The sequence below is a fragment of the Chionomys nivalis genome, chromosome 3, assembly GCF_950005125.1.
Source record: "Chionomys nivalis chromosome 3, mChiNiv1.1, whole genome shotgun sequence".
Taxonomy (NCBI): domain Eukaryota; kingdom Metazoa; phylum Chordata; class Mammalia; order Rodentia; family Cricetidae; genus Chionomys; species Chionomys nivalis.
The window spans coordinates 47,203,654-47,215,875 of record NC_080088.1 but is presented as its reverse complement, the minus strand read 5'-3'; the positions used below and the strand labels follow the sequence as shown (position 1 = coordinate 47,215,875).

Sequence of the window (12,222 nt, the reverse complement as noted above, 5' to 3'; positions counted from 1 at the left end):
GGCTAGTGGCTGACTTGAAGGTATTGCTTGTCATGGTATCTGACAGTATAACATTTATTATCATGAAAATGTGCTAAGAATAGGAAGATGATGGAAGCTATTCCTGGAGGATGTGGGTGAAGAATACCCAGTCAACACTGTTGACCACCATTTGCTAATCCTTCCTCTTCTTTGACCTGCAATGTGGGGAAGGGAGAAAGTAGATAGCCATTCACACATGTATGGTGGTAAGATCAAAGTTTTTGCCTGTATATTCATACTGGATGACTTCAGGCTGTCATACAATTTCTAAAAACATGAAGACATCAGGAGCAGGTAAGCTGGATGTCAGTGAGAAAAAGGTGATGGCAAATGGTTGTTTTCTTATGCTGTGTCATCAGACTAATGGGCTTCAGATATCTGGATTTTCATATCCTAGAAATAAACAAAAATAAATGTTATATAATACAATTAAGCAGGAATGATATGAAACTCATGGGTGTCAAAGATACTTGTAAATAAATTCATAAAGTTCCAGTAACTTCATTTCTACCATTGGTTTCTGAAAGAGAGGGCTAGGCTAAGTCCCTACTCAGAACTGCAGCAAGGCAGACACTTTTGCCAGTGCTGTGGGTATCTGTGACAGGGCTCCTTTATTTAAATAAAGCCTGATGTTGAAGAAGAGTCAAGGAACAACCATGGTGGGACCATATAATTTACTTTCCTAGTCCATTGTGAGCTCAAACTCTTTTAGGAGTCTTAACATTTCAGTTTTTGTTCCTACCTGAAATAATTTCTCTTCTGGAAGAAAACAAATCCTAGGATGAGCAGAATGATCCCCAGAAGGGAAAGTTTCACATAGAGAATGGTCAGCAAGGAATGCAGCATGCTGGTGATACCTGTAACTACGGGAAAGGGTAAAGGACAAGTCAGTTCAATAATAGTTCTAATCAAGGGATTAATTCAAACAGCTGTAAAATCACTTACAGTATTCCTAAAGTTTTACAAAATGTCAAAATCAGATAATCTTATCAATACACTACTATTTCAGGGTCAAATTTAGTAGCCTAGTCCAGATTTTGTGATTGATAGGCACTAGCAAATATTTTACAGTGAATAGATGCGAACTAATTTTTGCTAATTACTGCTAATACTTTCCAATTATATAAGGAAAAAGTTACCATGCAAACTTTATTTTATTTTTATGAAAACATAATTACATCATTTCTATCCATTCCTATTCCTTCCTCCAACCTCCAAATGCTCCCTCTTAAATTCCTAACCTCTTCTTTCTTAATTCTTTTTGTTGCCTATTATTACATATGCAAATGCAATCTGCTTTGTTTATTTAGTGTTGCTTGAATGCACATGGTTTCAGGACTGGCCACTTGATATTGGATAACTAATTAGGGGTCCATCTCTGAGGGAAGACTTCTTCTCCCCCTACTCAGCACCCCTTAGTTATCTGTAATTCTTAGTTAAAGGGTGTCTTAGTTAGGGTCTTCATTGCTGTGAAGAGACAAGCTGACCATGGCAACTCTTATAAAGACAACATTTAATTGGAGTGGCTTGTTTATGGTTTTAGAGGTTTGGTTCATTTTCATCATGACAGGGAGCATAGCAGCATGCAGGCAGACATGGTGTTGGGGCTGAGAGTCCTGCATCTTCCAAGCAACAGTAAGCCAACTGCCTCACTGGATGGTTCAAGCATAGGAAACCTCAAAGTCCACCCCCACAGTGACACACTTTTTCCAAGAATATCATACTCACTCCAGCATAGCCACATCTCATTATAGTGCTGCTCCTTATGAGATTATTGGAGTCAATTACATTCAAACAACCACAAGGAGTGAGGACCCATGAGATGTACCGCTACCATGCTTGTATATCTATTAATGGTTGGCTTGTTGAGGTTTCATGGGTGAAGCTTTCCTGTCCTTTCCAGGAGACACAATCTTTTTTTTAAATGTTTTTATCTATTCATTCATGTATTCATTTTACATACCTACTGCAGTGACCCTTCCCTCTTCTTCTCCCATTCCCTACTCCCCAGCTCCTCTCTACCTCACCCCAAACCACTCTTTCTCTGTTCCTTTTCAGAAAGCTGCAGGCTTCCCATGGGTTTCATCAAAGCATCACATATCAAATTACCATTAGACTCAATGTCTCCCCTTATATTTAGGTTGGGCAAGGCAATCCAGTTTGAGGAAGAGGTTTATCCAATCAGCCAAAGTGATAGAGACAGTCATGCTTCCAGTGTTCAAAGCCCAGCTACACAACAGTCACATATTAGATCAGTCCCAATCAGTTCCCTGATTGTTGGTTCAGACCTTTTGATTTACTATAAGCAAGGTTAAATGTTTCTGTGGATTTTCTTTGATGGCTTTGACCCTTTGGCTTCTACACTCCTTCCTCCCTGTCTTAAAAAGGATTCCTGACACCCAGTCTAATGTTTGGCTGTTTATCTCTATATCTGTCTCTATCAGTTACTCGATGAAGGCTCTCTGATAACAATTGGAGTAGTCACCAATCTGAACACAGGACATGACTAGTTCAGGCAATGTATCCACTACTGCTAGGAGTCTTAGCTGGGATCATCCTTGTAGATTCATGGGAGTTTCTCCTGCATCAGATTTCTGCCTGATCCCCAAATGCCACCCTTTCAAGTGTTCTTGTTCAGTACTCTCAACTTCCACCTACTCCCCAAACCAATCCCTCTTTCCCTTGCAAGAGATATCCATGTGTCTCACCTTGGGTCCTTCTTGTTACCTAGCCTCTCTGGATCTGTGCATTGCAGCATGGTTATCCTTTAGTTTACAGTTAATATTCACTTATGAGTGAGTATATACCTTGTTTCTTTTTCTAGGTCTGGATGACATTTCTCAGAATAAATTTTTTTCCTAGTTCAATCCATTTACCTTCAAATTTCCTATTCCTCATTGTTTTTAACAGATGAGTAATACTCCATTGTGCAAATGTATCACATTTGCTTTATCCATTATATTGTTGAGGGACATCTAGGTTGTTTTCAGGTGCTATCTATTACAAATAATGCTACTATGAACATAGTTGGGTAAGTGTTTTTCTGGTATGATTGAGTATCCTTTGGGTATATGCCCAGAAGTGATACAGCTGGATCTTGAAGTAGATTAATTCCTAGGTTTCTGAGAAACTGTCAAAATGGCTTTATAAGTTTGCACTTCCACCAGCAATGATGATGTACCCCATTTACTCCACATCCTCTCCAGCATAAGCAGTACTTTCTGTTTTTGATCTTAGCCATTCTGACAGGTCTAAGATGGAATTTCAGTGTCAGTTTAACTTGCATTTCTCTATAACTAAGGATACTGATCAGATCCTTAGATGTTTCTTGGTCATTTGAGATTCTTCTGTTGAGAATTTTCTGTTTAGGCCTGTACCTCATTTTTTAAAAATCAATTTTTTTGTTTGTTTTTGTCTAGTTTCTTGAGTTCTCTATATATTTTGGAGATCAGGTCTCTATAAGATGTAGGGTTATTGAAGATCTTTTCCCACTCTATAGGCTGCTGCTTTGTGTTATTTACAGTGTCCTTTGCCTTACAGAACTTTTAAGTTTCAGGAGGTCCCATTTATTAATTGTCAACCTTAGTGTCTGTGCTACTGGTGTTCTATTCAGAACGTTGAGGAAACACAATCACATGGTAGATTTCCTGGACCTATGGCTCTTTTAATGTTTTCCCCCTCTTCTATAATATTCCCCAAGCGTTAGGTATAAGAATTGTGTTGTATATGTATCCTTGAGAACTGGACATTCTATGATCACTGTTCTCTGCATTTTGATCATTTATGACATTCTATAATGGTTTCTGTCTATTACAAAGAAAAGCTTCTTTGGTAAGAGTTAAGAGCCACACTTCTTGGTGGGCATAAGGGTATTTTGAATTCAGATAAGTATTACTCAGGTTTAATGAAGGGCTCTAGTACATTTGCCTCCAAGATCAATGACCCTATTTACCTTGAGTGGTTGGCAAGGTTTCCAGTACCAGGCATGATTCCTCCTATTGAGTCAGCCTTGGATATAAATGGACAGCTTTTTGTTGCTGCCACGATATGGTTACTGTTTAACTTTAAGGACCAGTCTTGCTAGTCATTGTTGTGGTTCACAAGCTTCATAGCCAGGTGGAACTACCAAGTGCTTCCCTTTTGGGACACCATGCACAGCACTTTGGTGCCTTTGAAAGTTAGTCTTCATGGAGGAGGTTTTCAGGTCAAATCCAGCTTAGAACCTCTGAGTCCCCTGGCTGAAGGGCATCCCATGCAAATTTTAGACTTTTGAAAGCTATTGGTTTTTTTATTTCAAGAAAAAAAGTCTTGAGAATTTCATACAATGCATCTTTGATCATATTCACCTACAACTCCTACCTCCTACCAGTTCCACACCCTGCTTTGTTATCCCACCAACTTTTCGTCTTTGTTTTTATAATACACTGGCTTCAGTTTATGTTGCCCATATCCTCCTGTGTAGGAGCCTGTGAAGAACAACAGCCTTAAAGATAACTGACTCTCTATCCTCAAGATACTGTTAACTGTCCCTAGTTCCTCAATTGTCAGTACTGGGATTCAGGAGCCCCTTTCCACTCAATAATAAATTTTGATGGGCTTCATCTTGTGCAGGAAACTGCATTCCTGGAAGCTTGTGAGTTTAGATACCCTGCCTGTCATGTCCAGAAGTCACTTCCTCTGACCTCTGACCTCTAAATTTACAAAAAGGGTTTCTCTGTAACTTTAAATTCTGGGGTTTTGTCTTGACCAGTGAAGAGTTTCTGCTTTATCCCAACACCATTTATTAAAGATGCTATTGTTATAATTTTAAAAGTGGCATGAAAAAGACACCATAACACAGAACTCAGGTGGAGGGAATTTTATTAAGGGAACATAAAAAGGGGAAGGGGAGGAGGGACAGGCCTCTAGGAACAGGAGCAGCAGAAGAGAAGTGAGAAAATGGGAAGAGAGACAAAGAAACAAGGACAGGAGAGAGAGAGAGAGAGAGAGAGAGAGAGAGAGAGAGAGAGAGAGAGAGAGAGGAATAGATGGACAGAGAAGGGAGGTAGATAAAGCAATCCTAAAGTCTGTGAACCATTCTACCAAATCACTGATCCTGATACACAGTTTATGAAAACATCCTGACTTTATAGCTAGTTGATAAGAACTGTAGGTGATAACAGAAAACTTGTGACTTCTGTCTGAAGTGGATCTGCTGTTCTAGTAGCATTAACTGTCTGCTTGACACAGCCTAGATCTACCCAAGAGGCCAGGGCACTATGGGTGGCCCCACTCCCTCGGCAGATGAGATACTAACCCAGGTCTGAGGAGCTGGGAAGCAGCTCCATGGTTTCTGCTTGAGTTGTCTTGACTTTCCTCTCTCCTCCTCTGAGTGGCTTTGGCCACAGTATTTGTCACAAACAGAATAAAATTAGAACACTTGTCTTTCGTAAAAGAAAAAGCTGGATATCAATTTTTTATTCTTTAAATACGGGACACTTACCTTGATTGAGTTCCATGGACAGAGTCTGGTTGCCAGTCGGATGGGAGACAAAGCAGAACACAGCAGACACATTGTTCTGCTCCCAGGGGTATGTGCTCCTGACAGTCACGGTGCCATTGCTGTGTGATTCCTGCTTAGTGACGTGATTCCCATCTGGAGTCCAAAAGATCTGCGCAGCCGGCTTGCCTGCAATTGCCTCACAAACTGCTGTTCTGTTTTCCCCTGGAAGCAGGGTTACTGCTGGAGGCACTGTGGAGATGGAAGGTGAAAATGATTCAGTCTGGTCACAAATTACAAAGGCGTCTGTTCCTATCTAAAGTCTGGTGACCTGAAATAGCATGATATCTGACCATGTCACTTACCTAGCACATGGAGGTCATGACTCTTTAGGAAATTCCCCTGAAGTGTTAATATCTCACATGAATAAAGCCCATCATGACCGAGGGCCACTGTATTAATCAGAATGTCAAGATACTGGTCAGGTGTGAAGGCCCAGGTGATTCTCTTGTCTGTACAGTTGGTTTCATTGATCTCCTTTGTATCGACTCTGTAGGATATTCTGCAGGGAGGCTGCCCTCTGGGGGCTATTTCCCATGCTATTAATATTGCTTTAGTCTTTGGAAGAGCAGGGCAACACAGCAGAGCCTTTGCACCCATCTGTACAAACAGTGTAGTGTTAACTGGACACACACACAAAAAGAATGAGAAAAGGAAACCTGTGTTAAGTACTCAACAAAATTATCTGTTATAGTTACCTGTGACAAGAGTCAGTGATATCACCACTTTAACATGAGCAGAAGTCACTGTGAATGAACCTTGACTCTGAAAAGCATTCTATTAACTATCTCAACTACACCATTTCAATGTCACTTGTCTCTTCGGGTTCCTCAGATTCTCATAAGTCACATCAAATAAGGGTCATCTAATTAGATAATGAAGGGTTCTTTAGCACAGACTTGGGAGGGTGCTAATCCCATAGCCTTTCTTACTCTAAGACAGCAAAGGAGTAGATGCAATCAATCGTTCAGGGTCCCTCCCACCATAACTCTCACATCACCAGATTCTTTTTTATTTAATTTTTTAAAATTATTATTATTATTATTATTATTATTACAAATTTTCACCTCCTCCCCTCCTCCCATTTCCCTCCCCCTCCCCCTATTCCCCCTCCTTCTATTCCCCTTCCCCCTCTCTCTCCAGTCCAAAGAGCAGTCAGGGTTCTCTGCCCTGTGGGAAGTCCAAGGTCCTCCACCCTCCATCCAGATCTAGGAAGGTGAGCATCCAAACAGACTAGGCTCCCACAAAGCCAGTCCATGGAGTAGAATCAAAACCCAATGCCATTGTCCTTGGCTTCTCAGTCAGCCCTCCTTGTCAGCCACGTTCAGAGAGTCTGATTTGATCACATGCTCCATCAGTCCCAGTCCAGCTGGCCTTGATGAGTTCCCAATAAATCGTCCCCACCATCACAGTGGGTGGGTGCACCCCTCGCAGCCCTGACTTCCCTGCTCATGTTCTCTTTCCTTCTGGTCCTCATTTGGACCTTGGGAGCTCAGTCCAGTGCTCCAATGTGGGTCTCTGTCTCTATCTCCATCCATCGCCAGATGAAGGTTCTATGATCACCAAATTCTTTTACTCATCCTAAGTCTCTCCAGAAGCCAAAGCATTAGTTACTGTTTCTATGCAAGGTGAACTCTCCACTCCCCCAGTGCTGGCCACAGAATGAAGAAGAACAGTACCTTTTGTCTCCGGTAATAAACCATTCTGTGATGTTTGATTCCCATTCATACAGCTTGACTCTAAAAAATATTTAAATAAGAATGTTTAAATATTTACATCTTTGTAAGATAATTAGAAGTTTAATCTTCACTGATATTCAACACCTTGGAAATTACATTTTAATATATTAATCCATTATTTCCCATTTATGAATGACCTTATTTTGTCAAATAGTTTGTACAGTAACCCTGTTTTCCTTCTTTCAGCTCCTTGCCAGGTCCAGTGTAGGCATACCATATAAGATAACTTGGTTAAATTCCTTTCTCCAGATGTCATCCCCTAATTAAAGCCACAGTGCTGGCCACAAGATAAAGAAGAATAGTACCTTCTGTCATGAATAATAAAATACCCTGTGTCATTTTATTTCAATTCATTTCTGAATATCTTGACTCTAATAAGTGTTTAAATAAAAGTTTTAAATATTTAAATTGCTATAAAATAGTAATTAGAAGTTGTATCATCATATGTCAACATCTTTCTCAACATCTTTAAAAATAGTTTTATTACATACTAATCAATTATTTCCCTTTTATGAGTACCCTTATTTTGTCAAACAGTTTGCAGAGCAGTCCTTCTTTCCATCATCCATCCCCTTGCCAGGTAGGCATAATGCATGAGCTGACTTGATTAAACTCCTTTCTCCAGATGTCATCTATTGGGGGGATATTCAATCACCCATGAACCTGAAGTTTGCAATTGCATTGATTAAATAAAATTAACTATGGTTCAAGAGACTGAGTTAGCAACTAGTTGACAGAAAGTAATCATAGAGCATCAGAGGGCATCCAGGAGAGATAAAGAGACACAGAAAGTAGTAGGGAGGGATCTGGAGTGGCACAGCTTTTTTTTGTTTTGTTTTGGAAGAGCAGAACCACAAAGAGTTCATCCTCTCTTTTCAATTTCAACCTTGTGACTGAACAGCAAAAATTATTTAAAACAGAGGTAGGAACAGGATAAGTGTCCTTTCCTCTCTCCACTTTCTGGTTACCTGGTTCCTAAAACCTGTATTCTTCCTTTCCTTGTGTTCTGCAGAATTTCTCACAATAAAATAGCCCTAAGCCAGGCACGGTTGGACAGAGGGAGAAGCAAGTGAATCATGAATTTCAGAGTAGCTAATGATAGTCGAATGGCCAGTCGACACATGGAAAAGATTAGTAACTATAAAGGAATGGCAATCAAAAACCCAGCAAAATAATCACTACCTACCTAGAAGCAGGAACAAAATTAAAATGACATGTGGAGGGTTAGTAATGTTGATTTTCACTGACCTATGCAGATTGGTGTCTGTAGGACCTGGGTAAGAAGACCTTAGGGGATGGAGCAGACTACAGTCTAATGCTGTAGAAAACCTTACTTCAGTTTCAGTGTACTTTCATACATTCTCACTGTATGAGAATGAATGATGGCAGATAACCAGAGACACTACTGCTTGGAGGAGTGCACTGGATAAGACTAAGAGGAAAGCCCCCCAAAAAATGGATAGACAGCATAAAGGAAGACTGTGGAATCTTGGGTATCACAATAACACAAGGACTGCCCAGGACAGGAACAGCTGGAGAAATGCCATAAACAGGCTGCCCATGCACGCTTAAGCATTGTCAGGGCATAAAAGAAAGAATGAATGAATGAATGAATGAATGAATGAATGAATGAATATACTTTCATACACTAATGTAACAAAGAAACAATGATCCCAGGAAGACTGCTTGCATTCAAAAAAACATACAAATAATTGCCTGTAAGCACATAATAAATATTAATACAGCAGACCTTCTGAATTTTCTCAGAACAGACAAATTTAAATAAAATTTGCCTGACACATACTAAGATTGTATCTGGGAAAGCATGAAAGCAAGGCAGAAGGCCATATCCAGATTCAGGGGCCACTGAGGACAGCACTCAGCAATCCTTTCACCAAATTGGCTTCTATAGTTACGATCTGACATGCAACAAGAGTATACATGTCTAATAAATTAAATGTAAATATTTAACACAGGAGTCATGAAATCACATCCAAGAACAATCCAAGAAGAAAATATACTTAAAGTAAAAGGCCCCCTGCCTTTCTTCTTTTAGCCTCTCACTGTTCCCAACAGGTCATTCTCTTAACCACGTTCTGACAGGCATCACTGGTGATAATGTAAAATAACCAAAAACTTCTGTCTGCAAATTATTAACTGCACACAATGATGGAGGAAGGTCATTGGTTAAATAATAAAGAAACTGCTTGGCCCTCATAGGTTAGAACATAGGTGGGTGGAGTAAACAGAACAGAATGCGGGGAGGAAGAGGAAGTGAGCTCAGATGCCATTTCCTCTCCTCTCTGGGGCAGACACAATGCCGCTCCTCTCCAGAGCAGACACAATGAAGCAAGCCGCCAGGTCAGACATGCTGAACCTTTCCCGATAAGACTAGTGTTACACAGATTATTAGAGATGGGTTGATCGGGATATGAGAATTAACCAATAAGGGCTAGAGCTAATGGGCCAAGCAGTGTTTAAAAGAATACAGTTTGTGTGTTGTTATTTTGGGGCATAAGCTAGCCAGACGACCAGGAGCTGGGGCAGCAGGAACACAGCCCGCAGCTCCCACTACAACACAACATGGAAGAGGAGAAGGAAGGATATGGGACAAAATAAACTAGAATCTGTATTAATAACAGAAAAATTATTCAAAAGCAGAAAGTGTTACACATAATTTTAAAACTTATACAGTGCTAACTGTTGAGATTAAGTAAATACCTAGTAATGAAGCTTCAAACCACATAAAGCAAAATTTAACTAAACTAAGTGACATATAGACAGTTTCACAATCACATATGGAGGTTTTGACATCTCTTCCTTGGAAATGGATTGAGCAATCAGAACTTTAAAAAATAGTATAAACATACAACATATTAATAACAGTATCAATCATAGTGACCAAACAGATATTCATAAAACAATTCCAATGTACATAATATGTATTTTTTAAACAACCTAGGCACATTTATCAAAGTCCATTATGTGCTGTATCACAATACAAATCTCTACATTTAAGAAGGTTAGGGGTCAGCAAGATGGCTCAGCAGGTAAAGGCATATGCAGCCACAGCTGAAGACCTGAACTTGAACCCTGGAACCCACATAGAAAAAGAGAACAACTCCTACAGTTGTCCTGTGACCCCCACACAACTGCCGTGTCCTGGGCATACACACACACACACACACACACACACACACACAAAATACATATATATGTAGTTTTTAAAAACTTGAAGATGGGTAAATTTACTTCAAGTAAATACCTCTCATGTCTTCTTAATGTTAAAAATGGATTATTAATTTTGTATTTTATGTCATACTTATATTTTATACATTTTGACATAGAAGGAAATGCACTGGTATTTTTTTCTTGGGAGAAAATTCAATTTGCTTCCATGTTGAACACGCTGCTTAGGAAATGTGTTTCTGGTGAAGCAGAACTCAGACTAGAGTTCCACCTCTTTAGCTAACAGCCTGGCCTGTCCCATCTTTGAAATGGTTATTTCATGGACTCTACTCCTTATCTTGCCCCTCTTTTCACTGCTGACTTCCAACAGCTTTACTTCAAATGCTCTCAGACAGACTTCACTGCCTATGGCACCAATCCATAAACTGTCCTGAATCCAGGCCACCTTGTCCCTCTTTTCTTTATTATAACGGAGGACTGTCCCTTCCTACCTGAGTTCAGTGCCTCCACTTTACTCTGGATCCCATTGTTTCCCTTCTTAGAGATTTTTCCCATTTTTGTTCACTTGTTTGGGTTTTTATTTGTTTGTTTTTTGTTTTTCAAATGTGTCAGTCTTAAAGATGGAACAATGAAGTTGTCTTAGTAAAATACTTATTTCAGTGAGTCACATGTCCTTAAATTCATGATCGCCACTAATAGAATAATGTATTTCATGGAATATTTGTAGAAAGTCTGCTAATTAAAAGTAATCAGCTTTAAGGATTTTTGGAACCCATTCCCTATGCTGGGATGCCTTGATGCAGGAAGGAGGAGCTTGGCCCTGCCCCAACTTGATATGCCAGGCTTTGTGACTCCCCATGGGAGGCCTGCCCTTTCTGAGGAGTGGAGGGGGAGGGGGTAAAAAAGAGATGGAGGATGAAACATAAGGAGAGGAGGGAAGGGAAACTGGTTGGTATGTAAAATAAATAAAATATTCAAATTAAAAAAAACTTTAAAGTATGAGTGTTAAAGGGGCCATGTTAGCCAGCAACTAACATGTAATTCCACAGTAAGGAGACTGAGGCAGGAGGATTGTCATAGTCCAGTGTTAGGCTGAAAGATAATTCATTTCTTAAAAATCTCAGAATGTCATACTTACCAGTCCCATCTAATGCCAAAATAGTGATGGAGATCAGTAAGGCCAAGGCCGAGGTCCTCCCCAAAGCGTTCATCTGGAGTGGTTTCTAGTCAACACAGATCACCATAAGCTCTGGATGGATTCAGTGAATCTGTCCCTCGAGGTTAACTTTGAGCTCAGTTCACCAGATTAAGGGTGACTTTCTTCCTCATTTTACCTATCTTATCTTTATCTGCATTCTGTGTGCTGTTGGATGATTAAGCCTGCACAGGAATAAATAGCAGTGATGTTTGCTGATTGATGAAGGAAAACAAAGCTTAACTTATTCTCTCAAGATATTAAAACATTAAGATGTATTTTATGGCAATTCCTCTTTTAATGCAATTTTTAAATTTTATTTATTGTTTCTATTTGAAGTATACATTTTCCCACTCCACTTCCTTCCTCTGCTTTCCTCTTTTATCCTTCCCAGCCCCCAATACTTGCAATTTACTGGGGAGATCTTGTCTATTTCTCCTTCCCTGGAGTACCTATGTAGGTTTTTCTTAGGGTTCTCTTTGTTACTTAGCTTCTCTGGTGTTGTGGACTATAGGCTCCTTATCCTTTTCTTTATAAGT

The 12,222-nt window shown here is 39.8% G+C and overlaps 1 protein-coding gene across 1 annotated transcript; it reads right to left on the bottom strand.

Annotated features, from left to right (window-relative positions):
* Nucleotides 1–407: 407 nt before the first annotated feature.
* On the bottom strand, nt 408–11,699 carry LOC130870971 (cell surface glycoprotein CD200 receptor 2-like). The gene is made up of 5 exons (XM_057763983.1): nt 11,627–11,699; nt 5,866–6,183; nt 5,504–5,752; nt 764–878; nt 408–414 (listed from the first exon to the last, which is right to left on the bottom strand). Exons 1-5 carry the CDS (start codon nt 11,697–11,699, stop codon nt 408–410), a joined length of 762 nt encoding a protein of 253 aa, XP_057619966.1.
* Nucleotides 11,700–12,222: the final 523 nt, after the last annotated feature.